The sequence below is a fragment of the Chaetura pelagica genome, unplaced genomic scaffold (genome assembly GCF_000747805.2).
Source record: "Chaetura pelagica isolate M959 unplaced genomic scaffold, ChaPel_1.0 scaffold230, whole genome shotgun sequence".
NCBI classification, from domain to species: Eukaryota; Metazoa; Chordata; class Aves; order Apodiformes; family Apodidae; genus Chaetura; species Chaetura pelagica.
The window spans coordinates 356,002-376,353 of NW_009951955.1; the positions used below are offsets into that span (position 1 = coordinate 356,002).

A 20,352-nucleotide genomic window follows, 5' to 3' on the forward strand; every position below is an offset into this window, starting at 1 on the left:
CTGCTCAGCCCTCATTACCTCCCCATAAGCGATGGTGTTGTTGTATCTTCTCATTTCTGGATAAACATGGTCCAGGTACCACTGGAAATTTTTGCACTTCAAGCTCTTCCTTAGTGCTTTTCTCTCAGAAACATCCCCAATGTCAATACCTGGATTCTGAAAAAGACACACACAGCAGGTCACTGAAGAGGTGAATCTTAATAAAAACGAGTGCGTTTCACTTCCAAGCCTCCTGGGAAGTGCCAAAGGCAGGAGTTAGTCCATGCAGAGACCATGCCAGGGAATTCTGGCATGGATGTTCAAGGCTGAAATCACCCTCACTGAGGTCACAAGGAAGACTTAGTTTGCAGAGCCACAGCAAGGAGGAGACATGTACTTCTCTCATGGGTCTTGAAGGCAACCTTGCAATGGCCACCAGGCTGCTGCTGAGCACTGATCCTGGGAGGTAATTCAAGAATCCAAGTGGAGAAGAAAAGGTTTTTGAAGGAAAAAGGTTTTGAAGGATATGACAAGTGCAGTGTGAGGGAGGTGAAGCTTCCACGGATGCCCCTGGGCTTTGGATCCATCTAAGACTGAACCTGTCAGGAGGCACAGCGACCAAGTATCATTGACAAGTTTCACCTCCCTTTGAGGTGCTGATGCAGTGGACTTGCAGAAGAGCTGAGCAGCAAATGTAGATCAGGATTTAAAAGATGGTCACATGCTGAATCCTGGAAATGCAAAGCCCTGTCTGTGCACTGAGCACCAAAGCCTCCCCCTTACACACCAAGGGTGTGTGACCCCACCAAGAGGTGAGGCAGAGGTACAAAATGAGGGAGGAGAAGAAAAAGAGGAAAAGTTTCTATATTATATATATATATATATATATATATATATATGCTATATATAAGTCTCAAGTATAATAGAAGCAGATAGCTCAGAATAAAGGATCAAAATGACAGGGCTAAATGTTGAGGCTAAACCTCAGAGAAACCTCTTGACAATTTGGACAATTCTGTGGTGAAAGTGTCTCCCTGGAGACACAGAGGAACCTCAACTTAAATGCAATGCTCTGGGTGGCATCTTTCCCCAGAGGAACACTCTTACAGGGGTGGGGGCTGAGGAGACCCACCCCCTTTAGCCTTTTCTTCCATTACAGAGTTTGGGGAACTAATGCACGAGCCAGGAAACCAAAAGCACATTGCAGCCCCTTTTCACCCTTCCTACAGGTGCTTGGGTTTCTACTCAATTTCAGTCCCTGCTTCTGTCTTTTCCAGTGATCATTAAACATAGCTGGGAAGGCAATTTTCCATTACAACACTTGTAATGATCATCTAATGAATTATTCACTCTGCTTGAGAGACGACACCATTTTAATGCACAATCAGTAGCTCACAGGTAGAAATCAAAGATGATTCAGTGTCGACAGGTAGGACAGGCTGAAATCTGAGTGGGTGAGGTGGGATGCAGAGCAAAGGCCCACAAACCAGTCAGCACCTGAAATATTCAGTTCACAGGGGGTTGGCTTGGGTTTGAATATAGTGGCAGGGCAAAGTAATTCCATATCCATATGAAAATCCCTATTAATAACCATTTTAATATCCAGAAACCCCTGCACAATACCACCTGTCAAACAAGGCTTCTCTAAAATTAAATCTCAATTTTACTGGTGTGGCCTATATAAAAATCCCACATTGTTTGTAGGGAAAAAAAAAGGAAATCAGTTTCCCCAGACCCAGGGCCTGGCCACGTGATGCTGCCTTGGCTGAGCCAAACGGAACCTGCAGCTTCTCCCTGAATCTGAATCCCTTTTTGCTGTGCTCCAGAGCTGCTCCTGGGCAGGACCATGGTGCCCCACATCTAAAAGGCAGGATGAAGGCTGCATGATTCCTGCCCAGCGTGTTGGGATCTTACAACCTGTTTTTAAGAGAGACCTGGAACCGCTCAGCCCTGCAGGGAACTCGGCCTCTCCGAGCACGTGGAGCAGTGCCCATCACATCCAGTGCCCTCCTGCAGCTCACTGGGTGAAGAGCATTTCTTTCCAACTCTTCTTCTATTTCCCAATAAGAAAGTAATCCAGGACTCTCCACCTCCAGCAGCCCAGGCAGCTCATCAACACTTCCCAGGGTCCTGTTGCCAGGAACCCTCCCCAGGTGTGACCTTCCCTCAGCAACTTGTGTCTTCATCTTCTCCATCATGCCCCAGAGCAGAGGGTGCCAGCAGCAGGATCAGGACCAGGCAGATCTTTGCAGGGGGGTGGTTGGCAAAGTATGAATGGTTGGTGTTTATTTTTGGCACCAAGGGGGTGGCTGGAAGTGCCTGCTCACCCCGGGTCTGGCTGCTTGTGGCAGCCCAGCGCTGGTGCCAAAGTTCCCTGCAAGTGGAGGGGGTGTCAGGGGTCACCCCGAATCCATGTCCCACCCATCACCTGAAAAGCATCCCCACCACCCCCTCCCCAACACCCCTTCTCCTTCTGGCAGGACCAGAGGCCAAGGGTGGGGATGCTGGTCAAGCCACGGGTGCTCCCAGCACACTCTGGCCAGTGTTTGGAGCTCGGAGGCAGAAGATGTTCTTGGGTTGCATGATTAGACATAACCTGCAATGGAGACCAGAGCCCAAGCAGCAGCCTTGGACCTACAGGAAGTCCTCCTGGAGCCTAGAGAGTAGGGAATCACCTAGAGAGGTCCATATGTAGGATGTATACCCAGGGCATGGTCAGCTTGTCTTGCTGAGGGGACAAAGATTTTGGTTTTCCAAAGGTTTTTTGGTTTTCCAAAGGGTTTTTGGATTTCCAAGATGCTGTGACACCATCTTTGTCCCACCATGCTGTGACATGGCAGGTTTTACATGAAAAACAATGTGTCAGAGCTAAGAAAATAAAATAATTCCTGTATGGAAATAACTGTAACCACTGAGAGTGGTTTTGGTGCCTTGATAGGTGGTGCTGCTGGGATGGGATCTCCTGCGAGCCATCCACCTCCCAGCCTTTACCTCTGAACATGGCTCCTAAGTACTGATGGCCTCAACTTTCCCAATGCTGGGAAAGCAAATGGCCCAGGCAGCTGGGCCACACATCATCCAGAGCAAGCTCTGGGCTGTGGCAGCATCTGCAGGCTCAGGAACCCGAGCTGGGCTGCATGCGACACAGACCTGCGGGAGGAAACCTCCTGCACTAACGATGCTGATATTAATCATCTTCTTTACAGACAGACATCTGCAGAGCAGCGTAATGACATCAACTCCTGCTGTGTAAACACTCAGCGGGGAGATAAATGCTGCAACACAGGTTTAATTTTTAGAAATTAAAATTAAAAGGCTGATGTGAACCTTCCCCAGGGCGCAGGTTCTGCAGAACCTCCAGCAAAGCTGCGGGAGCCCTGCTGGCTCCCACCTGAGGATGTGACCTGTGGTAGTTAAGGCTCTCCATCCCCCCCAGGGCACTAAATGCTCTGTAATTCATGTTTTTAACCCAGTGAAGACTCAGGTGAGGGCGCAGTGGTCGTACCTCCAGCGGCAGGTTCCAGGCGATGTAGACGTGCGACTTGTAGTCGTCCATCCAGACCTCGGCCACCCGCAGGGCGTTGCGCTTGGTGTAGAACCCGATGTTGTTGTTGTAGGGCTTCTTCTTGCGCTCGATGTGAGCCACCCTGGAGCAGGGCAGGACCTCCATGCTGCCCCCACACAGCCACACCTGCAAGGCAACCACACGGAGCCCTCAGCACCGGGCTCTGCTGACACGCAAAGGGCTCGGCGGTGCATTGAGGAGACAGAGGTGGTGGAGTCGGAGTTTTTGGTGACATCCAGGGCAGAGCATCACACCCTCTAGCTGGCAAGTGGAGACCCAAGGCCAGGTTTGGCCTTGGCTCCAGGGTGAGACACACAGGGAGAATTTAACCTGTGCCCAGAGCAAAACACGTGTCAACTTGAGAGGGAAGGGGTCTGTGCCCAGCACGAGGCACTAACGTGTTGTAGGGTCGGGTGTGGGCTTTGTAGTGATGTGGCTACTGAACACAAAGGATTAGAGACTGGAAGAACCGAAACAATTGCAAAATCTCCTCCTGCAGAAGGGATGACTCAGTGAAACACACGGCAGGGACAGATTTGTCCCACTCCAAAATACTTGTTCATTATTTTTCTTTCACGTGCTCTTTACAATTCCCTTCAATCACGGTTGACAAGTTAGTTTACAAGTTATTAAAATCTTTTGAGATCTTCTTTATATCCCACGGAAAGGGAATTGGCAGAGACTCCCCCACCTGAGCTCTTCCCCTCCTGTTTGTCTTCACCAAGAAGTGATTGACCTGAAGTTAAAGCCACATCGCCCGGACACCAGGCACGGGGCAGTCATTCCAAACACATATCCCACCAGGCCTAATCATCCTGGGTTTGCCTCTTTTGCAGTCTGCTCCACATTATCATTTTGCAGTTGTTGTAACACCCATCGTTTCTGGGATCTCATCCAGACTCACCACCTTTTGTCCCATCTGTGTTCCCTTCATGTTATCAGCCCCGTTCAACCTGCTCCTCCGGCACCACTGGCTCCATCACTCCCCCTTTTTAATCCCTAAGTAGGTTTAGCCCACCCAATGCAGGGCACGTGCACCTCCCAAACCCAGACAACACAAGCAGGGGACATCATCCTTTGGGATTAGCCCAAAGGGCATATCCTGTGGGATAATCCTGCCACTTGTGTTCTTCTTGCTTGGATGGCTGCAGGTACAGGAGCCCACACCATGAAATCAGAGCCCCATTTCATTAACTGGTGCATAAATGTGTAGCAAAACTCCCATCTTATCCCTGTCCTGTTCTTTGACCTTTCTGGACACTTTTAAATACAATTTGATGTCTCCAAAGGGAACTCAGAGCTGGTCTCTGAGACAGGGGCATGCCCATCCCTGCTCTCCAGCCATACCCACGCTCATCTCCAGCCAGCAAAGTCCACAAGGTCTGCTCCAAGCTTTGCAACAGGCCACAGGCTGGCCAAGCAATGAGAAGTGAACATGGTAGTTATAAAGAAAACAGAATACTTGTTTAAAGCAACATTCCCAAGGCAATAGTTTGACACAAACTGCCTGTGTTTCTTGCCTGCTCAGTTCTTTAGTTCCTCAGTGTCTTGGTGAAACAGCAGCATCAAGCTCTACCCTTGGGTCCTCCCAAAGCTGCTGGAATGAACCTCCCAGTTCTGTAAAACCCCCAGCACCACCAGTTCTTGTTGTTTGGGGGATTTCTTGATTTGAGATCAGAAGAACTACTTTTGAAATGTAAAACCTGTTATGTTCATTAAAATGTCATTTTCCAGCAAGCCTGCCTCTAGCACTGAAGGTGCAATATTGTTTTTCTATGCTTTAGTTAAATCATTCACATGGCCTTGTGCTAGACAGCTTTCCTAGATTTCTGGAGTATCTGCACAAACTGTCTTGAAGACTGAGAAGACTGTTGGGCACTGGGCAGTGGGCACTGGTTGTGTAAGTATCCACAAGCCAGTTCCAGAAACAACAGTGAAAATGTAATTCAAAAAAGGCACTTATGCAACCAAAGACCACGTGGCTAAATAATGCCAACATTCTCATTATAAATTAAAAATTCTAACTGCTTTCGCAAGGCATTTAGAATAATTTCTGCTGGTATCAACAGGAGCAAGGAGAACTATCATGTGGGAAATAGCCAAGTCACACCAGCATCACTGAGGGGTGACCCATGGCCCTGAGGAGCCTCCTGGCTCCATCACTCCCCCTTTTTAATCCCTAAGTAGGTTTAGCCCACCCAATGCAGGGCACGTGCACCTCCCAAACCCAGACAACACAAGCAGGGGACATCATCCTTTGGGATTAGCCCAAAGGGCATATCCTGTGGGATAATCCTGCCACTTGTGTTCTTCTTGCTTGGATGGCTGCAGGTACAGGAGCCCACACCATGAAATCAGAGCCCCATTTCATTAACTGGTGCATAAATGTGTAGCAAAACTCCCATCTTATCCCTGTCCTGTTCTTTGACCTTTCTGGACACTTTTAAATACAATTTGATGTCTCCAAAGGGAACTCAGAGCTGGTCTCTGAGACAGGGGCATGCCCATCCCTGCTCTCCAGCCATACCCACGCTCATCTCCAGCCAGCAAAGTCCACAAGGTCTGCTCCAAGCTTTGCAACAGGCCACAGGCTGGCCAAGCAATGAGAAGTGAACATGGTAGTTATAAAGAAAACAGAATACTTGTTTAAAGCAACATTCCCAAGGCAATAGTTTGACACAAACTGCCTGTGTTTCTTGCCTGCTCAGTTCTTTAGTTCCTCAGTGTCTTGGTGAAACAGCAGCATCAAGCTCTACCCTTGGGTCCTCCCAAAGCTGCTGGAATGAACCTCCCAGTTCTGTAAAACCCCCAGCACCACCAGTTCTTGTTGTTTGGGGGATTTCTTGATTTGAGATCAGAAGAACTACTTTTGAAATGTAAAACCTGTTATGTTCATTAAAATGTCATTTTCCAGCAAGCCTGCCTCTAGCACTGAAGGTGCAATATTGTTTTTCTATGCTTTAGTTAAATCATTCACATGGCCTTGTGCTAGACAGCTTTCCTAGATTTCTGGAGTATCTGCACAAACTGTCTTGAAGACTGAGAAGACTGTTGGGCACTGGGCAGTGGGCACTGGTTGTGTAAGTATCCACAAGCCAGTTCCAGAAACAACAGTGAAAATGTAATTCAAAAAAGGCACTTATGCAACCAAAGACCACGTGGCTAAATAATGCCAACATTCTCATTATAAATTAAAAATTCTAACTGCTTTTGCAAGGCATTTAGAATAATTTCTGCTGGTATCAACAGGAGCAAGGAGAACTATCATGTGGGAAATAGCCAAGTCACACCAGCATCACTGAGGGGTGACCCATGGCCGTATTCCCACATGGCCTGGTCATTTGTCCCACCAAAGACCTTTAACAAATAGTTGACCTTCCTCTTCAGTAGATTTTTCATGTTCATAGCAAATAAACCTACAATCACTCCAGATTGTACTTACTGCAATTACCAGTGTCAGCAGGACAATCAGTCCAGCAGGCTGTTTCTGCTTCCTCCTTGAAGAATTATCTCTTAGTAGATGGGCAATCAAGAGTCAGCACAACATTAAAACCAATCAGAAAAATAAGGTTGTGCCAAATGAATGTTCAGCCTGTTTAACAAGGCAGAGTCATTTCTACTGCTTCCTCCAAAGGATGAAATCACCATCACTTCATTGTATAAAATATGCATGGATGGGCTGTAAAAACATGTTTAAAGACTCCAGACAGAGAATGTAACACAGCAGGTGAAATATGATGAGCAAGCCTCAAGTTTCTCCCTTATTTTCTGACATTTAAATCTCAACCCAACTATTAGGTTGCCATTCATCCACCTGTGAAGAGATGCAGAACTATAAACAGAAGCCTTCCCCTCCAGTAAGGGAGGGTGACTCAGTAACTTCATCCATCCATCCACACACAGGAGTGATCAAACACACAGAAAGATGCTTGGATTTATAAATAAGTGATTTAGTGAACACTACATATCAGTGAAGAAATCCCAGAGAAACAAACAGAAAACTAATCCATCACCCAGAGATCCTTGATGTGTTGTTCACACATTGCAATTATTCTGCAAGCAAAATGGGACTGTCCTAAGAACTGAGGAAGGAAAAGCACCAGTTCCTCTGGAATGTCTAAGTAGGGCTGAAACTGCATCAGCCACTGCCTCTCAAGCAGTGTTTGCAGTAGTTGTCAGTGTGAGACTGCACCACCTTGTTACAGAGATGGGATGAGCCAGCTTTGCTTGCCAATCACCCTCCAGAAGCACGAAGGTCTCCAGGTGTGTGAAAGCACTGGTGAAGCAGCCTGAAGCTCAGACCTGCTCCAAAACAGGGAGCAGATTCAGTGTGATGTGACAGGGCAGCAGAGCTCCAAGGCAGGTCCAGGGTGTGCACCTGCATGTCAGTGTGGGTGTGCAAGGACTCAGCCCAAAGTGCTCCCTTTAGAAGAGCAACCAAGCTGGTGAAGGGGCTACAGAACAAGTCCTGTGAGGAAAAGCTGAGGGAACTGGGATTGTTGAGTTTGGAGAAAATGAGGCTGAGGGACATTGCTCTCTGTAACTCCCTGAAAGGAGGTTTTAGTGAGGTGGGAGTGGGTCTCTTCTCCCAAATGAATGACAGGACTAGAGGAAATGGCCTGAAGTCACACCACAGGAGGTTTAGATTGGATATTAGGAATAATTTCTTTACTGACAGAGTGGTCAGGTGCTGCCACAGGTTGCCCAGGGAGGTGGTGGAGTCACCATCCCTGGAGGGATTCAAGAAATAGGCAGATGTGGCACTTCAGGACCTGCTCTTGTGGGCATGGTGGGTGTTGTTGTGTTGCTGTTTGTTCGGTGGTGGGTTTGGTTTGGTTTGGTTTGTGTTTTTTTCCTCCTAGGTTGACTTGGACTGGGTGATCTCAGAGATCTTTTCCAAATGTAATGATTCTGTGATTCTATGTTTCAATATTCAACAACAACACACCCCTCCACTTCCCAGCCACGACAGCAACAGCTTAACAGTTGGAATTGGTGATCTTAAAGGTCTTTTCCAACCTAAACAGTTCTATGATTCTGTGATCTCAACTGCCATCAGCTTCCTGGCCCCAACTTGCAAAATCAGAGTTGTTTTCACATTGCTCTTGTGAGCCACTCTAGATGTCATTCCTGATGACAGCCAGGACATCAGCAAACGTAACATTTGGGAGCACTCTGGGAAGCAGTGGTTGGATGGGACAGCAGGGAAGCCAAAGGAGGAGGCATTGCCTGGAGAGGTGCTTGTCCCCTGGGGTTCCTGCACGTCCCCTGCAGTTACTACCCTCCTGGTGATGGAGGGAGGATGGAGGGAGGATGCTTACAAAAGGCAGCACATTGATGGTCCTTCGTGCACGAAATAGACTCAGCAAGAAAATCCCCATTTCACTTGACCAGCTCATTGCAGAAGCAATTTTCCAAGTGTTAAGCAGTTAAGAACAATTACTGTCCATGAGCCCCTCTGCCCTCAAACATGTCACCTTGCTCTGCTCCTGCCTGCCTGAGCCAGCAGCTGCTCTCAAGGAGCATCACTTAAACAAAAGGGCTTTTAGCAATGGCAAAGGAGCCAGGCAGGCAGAAGAAGCTGGCCCAGGGAGACTCACTGCCCACGAGGGTGCTGAAAGCCTGTCCTGAGCCACACCAGGCTCAAACATTGTGCTCCCCAGTTGAGAGGAACTAAAAACAGGCGTTGGAGGGGTTGGCCAAGCCCATGGCTTGGTGCTGGTGCTGATAGTGCTTCACACTCTGGTTTGCTTGGAGGGAACAGCCCAGAAGATACGTCTGGATGCCACTCGAGGCAAGCAGGAGGAAGCTGCTGAGCAAGGGAGGCTGGTGCCTTGTTCCACCCCATCATTTCTAGCAGGTCAAAGCTGCTTCCTCCACCGTGTGCTGTCTCCCTCTAGCTCACCCCACAGAGCAGGGACCCTTTGGGGCTCCCACCCTTAGGTGCAGAGCATTGAAGTCCAGCCAGCACCCCTGGGGAAGCAAAAGACACATCAGGGAAAGGCTGCAGAATGGGAGAAAAAATGAACTCTGACAAGAACAGCACAGTGCATTCATAGTAAGAAAACCTTGCTCCTCACCCCAGTCTTCTGCAACCAGGCTTTGCTGTGCCATGGAGCCCACTGGCAGGGAAGCAGAAGATGAAATTATTAACCTCAGGAGAACATTTTCATCAGGAAGCAGTGAGGTGGGTCTGCTTCCCCTGGAATGGCAGAGGAACGTACATCGCGCTTTTCCTCACACCGGCTGTGCAGGGGAGTTTGGGCCTCACCATCTGCTCTTTGCACAGAGAAAGTCAGCATCACAAAAAGGGAGAAGGACTTCTGCAAGACCAGAGGCAAAACCAGGGCCAGTCCCTTGCCCCTTTCCAGCCCACCAGGTGTCAGGATGGTGCCCTGCCCCAGGGCAGCACCTTCTCCTCCCATCCATCCGTCAACATCTCCAGAAGAAAAACCAGACCATTGCTGCCCCAGAGCTGCTGCCTTACATAACGCTCTGCTTCCTCCTCACCCCTGGGATATCACTAATAATAATAATAACAACAATATTACAAAACCCAAGAAGAGACAGTGACTACCTTGGGTCCTGGAGGCGACGTCCCAGCTGGAGCGCAGTGTGACACCCGTGAGGAGCCCTGACAGGCTCCATTAAAGGATCCTGATTTAGCTGCTTATAACTTTGCCAAATTTTAACTATTCTGATTGAAATATATCCTAGAAGAGCTCGAGCCCACCCGCAGTTAATGCAAAGAGACATCATGTCTAATGGTGTCAAGATGAGTCTGTGAGGTAAACGTTTCATCTCTGAATGTGTTGTGACAAGGAAAGGGGGGGGGAACCCTCTCCTGGCTTTCATTGCACAAACTCCAGGCTTTTCCAGCTGATAACTTCATTTCTAAGGTGATTAGCAAAATCCTGCCTTAATTAGCAATAGATTTCCAATTAAACAGCTTTGCCTCATCTTCGCCCCCTCCTTTCTTTTAAAAGTAACTTCCTAAATTAAGGAAAAACCACAATTACCCAAGGCAGCTAAAATAACAAGGAATGTAAAGACCTAAATAATAAAATCAAGAAACAGCAGAGAAGACAAAGAAATAATAATTTCTCCACATGCTCCCTCATGTAGTTCTGAGAGACAGTATCTCTCTGAATTCTTCTTTGGTCAGAAGACAGAACACTTTTGAAGACATTTCCAGCAACACTTTTCCAGACATTTGGAGCTGAAGCTGGTTTTGTCCTTTCTGTTCCCATTTTGGTCGAGATCCATCCCACATCCCCCCAGGACATCACAGGAGATGCCCCCAGGGCCCAGCTCACGCTGCCACATTCTGGTCCCCAAGATCCAGAGGGGTCAGGACGGGATGAAGAAGTCACTTCCCCAAACCTCTGTAACTTAGAATCGCAGAATCATTGAATCACACAGAATTGTTCTGTTGGAAAAGACCTTTAAGATCATCGAGTCCAACTATTACCCAACTCTACCAACCCTTAACCAAACTCTACCAAGTCCAGTGCTTAAACCATGTCCCTCAGCACCACATCCACACATCTCTTAAACACCTCCAGGGATGGGAATTCAGCCACCTCCCTGAGCAGCCTGTGACCATGATTAGTTACAGTGTTTAATTAGAATTTTTTTTCTAATATCTCATCTAAACTGCCCTTGGTGCAACTCGAGACCATTTCCTCTTGTTCTATTCCTTGGGAGACCCAAAGTGGCAGAGGGGACAGGACTGGAGCAGCCAATGCTGATGTGGGGCAGCCCCAGCCCAGCTCCTCACCCCTGGCTGCTGGGGACAAGGCTTGTGCACAGAGAGCATCACCTCTCATGCTTGGAGCAACCACCCTTACACTTGAAATCCCTCTTGAAGAGAGAGGTGATGCAGTTCCTGCTCTTACAGCACCCTCAGCAGAGCACAGCTGGTCTGCTGGCCTGCAAAGCTTTGTGGTTTGGTGCTTCCAACAAGTGTAACTGAGCTGCAGCACCTTTATTGCCCTGGCACAAGGTCCTTGTAACATGGCCCTGGCAGACACACCACAGCAAGGCTGTTCAATCCAAATATTGGCAAATAAACATCTCCACACCACTAGCTGATCCTTTTTATGGGTGACAATTAGGAGCTGCATGACTCACCCACAGAAAGCTGGGTAAGGTTCTCTTTTTTAATATATGTGTCTGTATTTCTACATGTTGTGTCCTAGACCATCACTGAGGGGTTCCTGCAAGCTGCTGTGAGCACCACAACCTCATGTGACAGCTGCAGCCAGAACTTTGGTAGAAATGCTAAGTTGAATGACATGAAGGTGAATTAAGAAACCATAGACAGAGGTGGGGGTTGAGGGGAAAGGAAAATCAACATTCTTTGGAATTTTTTACACCAGTGCAATGGACCCTCAGTACGTTCAGAGATGACACCAAGTTGGGGGGGAGTGTCAATCTGCTGGAGGGTGGGAAGAAGCTGCAGGAGGAGCTGGACAGGCTGGGTTGATGTGCTGAGGCCAATGGGGTGAAATTCACCAAGGGCAAGTGCAGAGTCCTGCTCCTTGGCCACAATCGCCCCCTGCAGAGCTTCAGGCTGGGGAAGAGTGGCTGGAGAGCAGCCCAGCAGAGGGAACTGGGAGCACTGGGTGACAACTGGTGGGACAGGAGCCAGCAGTGCCCAGGTGGCCCCAAGGCCAGTGGCATCCTGGCTTGTGTCAGGAATGGTGTGGCCAGCAGGAGCAGGGATGTGATTCTGCCCGTGCTCAGCACTGGGGAGGCCTCAGCTCCAGTCCTGGGGCAGCTCTGGGCCCCTCACTGCAAGAAGGAGCTGGAGGTGCTGGGGCAGGTCCAGGGGAGACAACAGGGCTGGGGAAGGGACTGGAGGGAAAGTCTGACAGGGATGGGCTGAGGGAGCTGGGGGTGTTTAGCCTGGAGAAGAGGAGACTCAGGGGGGACCTTCTCACTCTCTCCAACCACCTGAAGGGTGGTTGTGCTCAGGTGGGGTTGGGCTCTTTTTCCAGGCAGCCAGTGACAGGGCAAGAGGGCCTGGCCTGAAGCTGCTCCAGGGGAGGTTTGGGTGGGATATCAGGAAGCACTTCCCCATGGAGAGGGTGATCAGACACTGGGATGGGCTGCCCAGGGCAGTGGTGGAGGCACCATCCCTGGAGGTGTTCAAGGCAAGGCTGGAGGTGGCACTTGGTGCCCTGGTCTGGAGATGTGGGGGTGTTGGTCATGGGCTGGACTTGATGATCCTAAAGGTCTTTTCCAGCCTTGGTGATGCTGTGATGCTGTGACTGTAGCATTCAGCACCTCTGGAGGTGGACACCAGCACTCCTCAAAGAGTCTTTTCTGTGGGGTATGAGGATTTTCAATGATTACAGCAAGGGAGAACAGGTGGAGTGAGAATTTACACCGAAGCAGAGAAGGTACCAGCTTTGAGGCCATTTTGCTACACACCAACCCGATGGTGCCACATTTCCAAGTGCAAGGAGGGACAAACCCTCTGGTTATCTCAGCCTCAGAAGAAGGCAATGCCACATGGAGGGACCACGGATGGCTCTAACAAAGACTCTCCTCTTGTAGGAAATCTTATCACAACTTTGTCCTGATCTATTAATAAATGACCTTGCAAACAAAGCAGCCACAGAGTCAGGGTCTCGCCGCTGAAACTGGGATTCTGTTGCTAAACAGTTTCCTTTCTCATGAAGCCACAGAAACCTTTCCAAGAGGATCAGGGCAAAGCAGCCAGACCAGGTATGGTGTTAATTTTCTGTTTCCCTAAACTATGATTTTTGAACAGCTATGTCCTAACCTGACCATCTCAGACCATTCCAGCAGAGAACGGGAGCAGGAGGACGGGGAGATACTACAGCAAAACAAACACTTTCTTCCTTTTTTTTTTTTTTCTCAGCACTCCTTCTCTCACATTTCATCCTCATGGATGATGCTACCTTGGGCAGGTTCCTGTCTATGTAGTGCCAGACCAGTAACAGAAGTGTTCAGATTGGCCAACCTCTTACCTTCCCTGCTGAGATTACAAAATCCATTCTTTTTATAACGGCCACTTAAAAATGCCAAATACCAGTGGAACTCAGGCTCACAATTCACTCCACAAACCCCAACCTACAACACTAGCAGGTAACAGCCATAGTTCTCATCCTCTGAACTCAGCAAGGAACATAAGTAGTTAAACATTTGGCATATTGGAGGCTTTAGAATGAGGCAGTTTCAGGCCAATGCAAAGAAGCGCTCGCTGGGCGCTGCCACAGCTCCAGGAAAGACACACACCCTGGAATTGTGTTTGCTCAAACTGGAGCCTTTTCCAATGAAAAATTGATGCTGCTCTTCTCCAACAAATGCAACACAACCTGTTCTAAATAGTGCATCACTCCTGGCTATAACAGCTATTGATTTGACTTGATCGCCTGATAAATACATAAGAATGGGTTTGGTGGGAGATTCCATGTAAGACTCCAATCACAAAGCACAGCATGGGGAGGATTAGCTGGAATGACAAGGCTTCACATTCTCTTGGCTTGGGAAAACTGCTGGAAAGAAGCATGTTGCTTCTGAGTGCATCAGGAGTGTTATTTTCATTGCTGCAAAGCTAAAGTACAGCAAGCACAGCAAGTGTAGCTTTGTCGTTTTAGCACCTCCAAAGGTTATGTTAAAAAAATAAAGAAACAGGAACAGAATATTCTTAAATCCATGTTTTGCAAATGCTCAGTGAAACTGGAGAGATGAGCTCACACCTGAACTCCCAGCCTTGGCTGGAGCTGGAGCCCAAATTTGTATCAGCAGCCCCAGCCAAGGCAGAGCCCAGCACTCCTGTGAAGCACAGGGCTCTACACTGACGTGGTTTGTACCTATCATGGTATAAAAACTGGGGCTCCCCTAATAAGTTTAGTACTGAAATTCCTCTCATCAGGTGTTATCTGATCAGCCCTGGCAGCATGACAAGGACCTGATTATGTTGTAACAGCATAATGCAAAGATTGTTCCAGACTGGTAAAAGACAAGTGCCTTAAAAACAGCATCAACAATACCTGTAAGTCCTTGCATAAGGGGAAGAACATGCTGGGCTTGATATGTTCATAGTACAGAAATTACTAGCAGGATTTGACCCTGAACTATCTGGAGGTTGCTCTTTTTGTGGTGGTGTTTGGTTTTTTTTACTGTCAGTGATGTTCCCAGAGCATCTTGATCTCATTTCCCTGTTACCACTCCTGTCAAAGGTGTAAAAAGTAAAGAGTGTAAATAGTTTAACAGCATGTTGATGTATTTGTAATGCAAAAAAAAGGAAAGGAAAGGAAAGGAAAGGAAAGGAAAGGAAAGGAAAGGAAAGGAAAGGAAAGGAAAGGAAAGGAAAGGAAAGGAAAGGAAAGGAAAGGAAAGGAAAGGAAAGGAAAGGAAAGGAAAGGAAAGGAAAGGAAAGGAAAGGAAAGGAAAGGAAAGGAAAGGAAAGGAAAGGAAAGGAAAGGAAAGGAAAGGAAAGGAAAGGAAAGGAAAGGAAAGGAAAGGAAAGGAAAGGAAAGGAAAGGAAAGGAAAGGAAAGGAAAGGAAAGGAAAGGAAAGGAAAGGAAAGGAAAGGAAAGGAAAGGAAAGGAAAGGAAAGGAAAGGAAAGGAAAGGAAAGGAGCCTTTGGAGAGAATGATCCACAGACTGTTCTTCAGACTGACACAATTCCAGGTGGGGAGTGGCAGGAGGCAGGGGAAGGTGCCGTGTATGATTTTAACTCTAAAAGGCAGCTCTGAAGCAGAATTATTGATGCAGGGAGAGGCAGGCGTGTGGCAGAGCAGCTCTGCCAGCACCCAGCTCCTCTCAGCTCCTTCCAGTCCTCTGAACTCCCAGCTCTGGTTCCTGTCATCTGAACCAAGGATTTCCCCTCCCGGCCGCGGGTGGGGAGGCTGCTGGAAGGGAGCCGAGCTCTTCTGGGGCTCTTCAGAGATGGATCCGATGGAACGTGACTCAGCTGATCCTCTCAGCAGTGAACTGCTCAAGTAACTCATCCAAAAGAGCAGCTAATGAGTTTAAAATGAGAGCATGCAAATAAAGAGGGAGGAAATGTTATGTAGTGTCTGTGTGTGCCTGTTAATTGGTGCGAACGCCCGCGAGTCCCGACAGGGACCTACACACACCCAGGGGTTTTATGCCTTGTCAGTGCCCAAAGTCAGACTGACAAGGTTTCCAAAGCTCTCCCACGTTTTTGTCACGGTCTTTCTCACTCTTTAGGCTTGGAACAGATTCTGAACAACAGTGCTGAGACAAACTGGCAGGTTCATCTAAGGCTATCGAGTTGGAGATCTTGTTCTTCTTAGGAGGGGCTTCAAAGGGTCCTCCTGGCCCAGCTGCTCAGAGTCCACTCTGATCTGAATTTTATTGCTGCATTTCAGTTGATGGTGGGTTAGACAGGAGGAAATGGTCAGAACTGTCCAGAAAAGTTGGAGGGAGCCAGCACAAAACCTGTTTCCTTGGTCCTGACAAGCCCAGGAGGATGCTGCGCTCAGGGACCTGCCTGACCTTCCAGGGGCAGCTCCAGCAGCACCAGTGGGATTCAGGACCTGCTGTTGTCTGGCCCTTCTTTTAGGGGGGAAAATGTACCTTCCCAACTCATGAGGTAAGTCCCCCTCACCCGTGGGCTCTTGTGTGCACTCCCCCTCCCAGCACCAAGTCTGCTACAGATGGACCAGGCATGTGCAAGTCTGACATGTTAAACTAAGGCCCAAAGCAGATGGTGAGAGACCAGGGCAGCTCTGTCACATTCCTGCCTTTCCCTCGGCCATCTGCTGATTTTCTCTGGCAGTGTTCAAATCTCCTCTTCAGTAGAGCCTTCCTACTTGGAAAAAATTACTATTCTGCAACTCCAAGCAAGTAGGACAGTTTAAAGCCTGACCACTTGCTGTGGTTCTGCAGCACAGGTCAGCAAACCCACTGATGAGGGGTTGTCCCAGCCAGGCTTCAGCCTCCAAGGAAAAACAACATTTAACTGGTACAGGCAAAGCACCCTGCAAAGACTCTCTAAGATTAATAACCCACCAACAGCTGCTCATCTCAACACCGTAGGCACCATCGTCTGTTGAACATCACTCCTCCAAGCCTGGCCAACTCCTGAAACATTTCCCTTCAGGGCAGAACAGCTGCTGAGCTGGAGCTGAGATTTGAGATTTGGAAGCCCTGTCTTTGGGGGAAGTGTTCAGGGTGCTCACAGTGTTCAGCCTGTGGCACAGCTGCTTGAATTATCCATGAAACACTCCAAGACCATCGAATTACCTTGGTGGCCACCCACCTAGATTCTCTCTTTCATCTTCAGAAGTTCCCAGAGCAAGGGCTCGGGCTCATACTCTCCATTAGGTGGTGATTCAATGAAGGTCACACCACTCCCCTGATGTACACATACTTTGGGTGCTTGGCCATGGACTTCAGAGAATTTGAACCTGCTCACAGCAGCCAGCACACAAAACCAATAGCCAAGAGGACAAAGGGAGTGTGTGGGGACAGATTTGGAAGGGCAGGAAACAAAAACCCAGAGCTGCACCCTTCTTTTTATTAACAACAGCACTAACACCACTCCTGCACCATCTAATCTTGATCAAAGACTTGTTTGGAAGCTCTGCCCTCCTTGAGATCCTCAGCCCAACTCCCAGGGCCAGGATTTCAGCCTTTCTCTCCAAGGAGCAACAGCAGTAGCTCTGTGCCAAACGCAGAGGACTCACATGGTTTTCATGGGACTTCTGGGGACACGTCTGCTTTCCCTGGGTGCTACATCCTCCATATTACAAAGCATCTTGTGTTGGTGGCATGAAAAAGGCAAATATAACTTGGTCAGTTCATGCTTTTCTCTCTCTACAGTGAACCTGCATGTTTGGATTATTTATAATAATTAAAGAATCACAGGGTACCTGAAGAAAATCCTCCCCTGCTTGCATCAGCCCTCCCTAAATCCAGTTCAATGAAACCCAGGGAAGGCAGAACTTTGGGGTGACCCAACCCAACAAGAACATCTTTGGTCACAGCTCTGTTAGGAGATCACTAAGATTACACTGATGTCCAGAAGAGTAGCAGTAACTCTACAAAGCTACATCCACCTCTGCCTACCCCCAGCTGGGCATCACTCATGGATCCCACCACTAGAGTCAAAAAGTGACCTTCATGGCTGCCCAAAAAGCACCTTGCTTCACATTAAGGCTTCTTATAACCCACTCAGCCAATTGCCCCTTTAATGCAGCACCAAACTACCAGGACAGAGATCAGAGTTGCTGCAGATCAATCACACCTGAGGCTGCACTTGAGGGGTCTGACCAGGAGCTTTATGCAAAAAAACCACATCACATGGACAAGCAACCACCTTGGTGCACAGGCATTTGTTTGTGCTTATGAAAAACCTGAAATATCCCAAATGCCTTAATTTCTCCTGCAGATCAACACAGTAGGTAGTCCTAGAAGTATCTCGAGGACTAGAGGGATGGGCAGAAGAGCCCCAGCCCCTCTGGCTGGGTGTGTGGCTGTGAGCATCCCAGGGTGCTGCCTTCCCTCCTGCTGCTGCCCTCCCTCCTGCATCAAGCTCTGCTCCTGCTGCTCTCCTTCTGCACCCTGCATCAAGCTCTGGTCCTGCAACTCCTTTGACTTCCACCTGTATGAACATGACCAGGAAAAGATGCCTTCCCTACCCTCCTCTCCTGCAGCCAGGGTGCACCAGAGAAGCATCCAGCACTGTGACCACAGGAGGTTGTGAAACCTCTGCTCTTCATCTTCTGTTCTTTATCCTGGGAAAGCTGATCTGACCTTGGAGCTCAGTCAGCTTTGTGCTGGAAGCAGACTACAGCCCCCAAAAAGCTCCTTCCAGCCTGAATTATTCCACAATCCCTGTGCAGAGATGCTTGAGACAGATGTTTGGAGGTCACAGAGAGGACACCTCTGGGCTAGGGTAGAGAGAGTGTGAAATACTGTCTTGGTTCTTCCACTGAGCATCCTGACAAGTTATTTTTGTGCTACCTACCTTTGTTCTCTCCTTTTAAATCTCTCACTGAGATACGATTGCATGAGGAGAGTGGCTGTCACAACACATACATTTGTTCCTAGTGCCACAGCAGCCTAACCTCAGCTGACACCCCTTCATGATACTGGAATATAAGCAATTATTTTATACAGCAGGACCTTTAGGGGTATTTTAAGCTTCAATATCTACTATTGTGTTTTTCAGATGTTTTTAATCTCTGAGCCCTGTGAAATTTTCCAGTTGTGAAGATGCCTTCAGAAACTTCTCCAGGTGAGATTACTGTGCATCATGTAAGAACATTTTTTCCTTACCCTCTTCACAGACACTGTAAAATAATTCCTGGACAGCCAGTGTCCACGGGTAGCAGGCTGAAAACCCACTCTGAGAGATATTCTAGGTTCCTTAGAGCATGAAGGAGATGGGACCATCCATCATGTGATTCTGCTAGACTGGACAGCTAAACACAAATGAGATGGGTCAGGGTGTATATTCCTTTTTCTCCACGTAGCAAATAGCACACAAGGACATGAACTGCTTCTGGGGTCCATAAGAACAACAGGTTGGTGGACAAGGAAGACATGGTAGGAGTCTTTTAAAGGTCAGTCTCTACTTCAGCTGATCAAAGATCTTCCAATAAAGCAAGAGAAGCTGAATCAGAAGAGAGCTGGGCAACACAGGCATGTTGCCAAGTGTGGAAGGATAAACCTTAAGGAATTCTGACATGCAGGAAAGGCCCTGCTTTTCTGAGCAGTCAAATCTTTCCAGCGAACTAAATTGTGCTGGAAGTTAGTGAGAACAGTCATCTCCCAAAATGCTCTACAGCTTCGCTGCTGGAGCTTCTCCTGAAGCCTTTGGTGCAAAGCAAACCAAAACCCCTCTGAGTGGGTCACAGACCTGTTCACTGATCTATTTACCAAGATAGGAATGGATATTATCTATTTTGCATGAAATATGCAGACCAGAGATAGCAGTAAAAGCACACACTAACACTTTGGTGTGCTCAATCTGATAGGACACTGTTCATTCCATTGATACCACATGTTACCACAGTGCCCTCCTTTCAGCCCCATTTGGAGACTGCATTTCAGTAAGAGAAGAACAGCCCTTATCAGCTCTTCCCCTGCTCCCCTTGTCCTTGATTTTCATAGAATAGAACCACAGAATGGTTTGTGTTGGAAGGGACCTTAAAGATCATCAAGTTCCAACCCTCCCTCATGGGCAGGGACACCTCCCACCAGCCCAGGTTGCTCCAAGCCCCATCCAACCTGCCCTTCAACACTGCCAGGGATGGGGCAGCCACAGCTTCCCTGGGCAACCTGGGCCAGGATCTCATCACCCTCACACTAAGGAATTTCTTCCTAACGTCTCACTTAAATCTCCCCTCTTCCAGCTTAAAGCCCTTCCCCCTCATCCCATCCCTCCCTGCCCTTGTCCCAAGCCCCTCCCCAGCTTTCCTGGAGCCCCTTCAGGCACTGGAAGCTGCTCTAAGGTCTCCCTGGAGCCTTCTCTTCTCCAGGCTGAACACCCCAACTCTCCCAGCCTGGCTCCAGAGCAGAGCTGCTCCAGCCCTCCCAGCATCTCCATGGCCTCCTCTGGACTCTCTCCAGGAGCTTCATGTCCTTCCTGTGTTGGGAGCTCCAGAACTGGACACAGTGCTCCAGGTGGGGTCTCACAAGTGAGGAGCAGAGGGGCAGGATCACCTCCCTCGACCTGCTGGTCACGCTTCTTCTGATGCAGCCCAGGATGGGGTTGGATTTTCCAATTAGAAGTAACTGTGGTGAAGTGATAGAATCCCACCAAGCTGGTTGCAAACAGATTGTCACCCAAATTG

The 20,352-nt window shown here is 48.5% G+C and overlaps 1 protein-coding gene across 1 annotated transcript in view; it reads right to left on the reverse strand.

The window, feature by feature from the left end:
* WBSCR17 (Williams-Beuren syndrome chromosome region 17) overlaps positions 1–20,352 on the reverse strand; it is a 158,967-nt gene that overhangs the window by 11,470 nt on the left and 127,145 nt on the right. Inside the window, exons 6-7 of the mRNA XM_009999143.1 lie at positions 3,485–3,670; positions 19–156 (exon numbers count right to left, since the gene is read on the reverse strand). Coding sequence (XP_009997445.1) covers positions 19–156; positions 3,485–3,670 — 324 coding nt within the window. The remainder of the gene's footprint in view (positions 1–18; positions 157–3,484; positions 3,671–20,352) is intronic.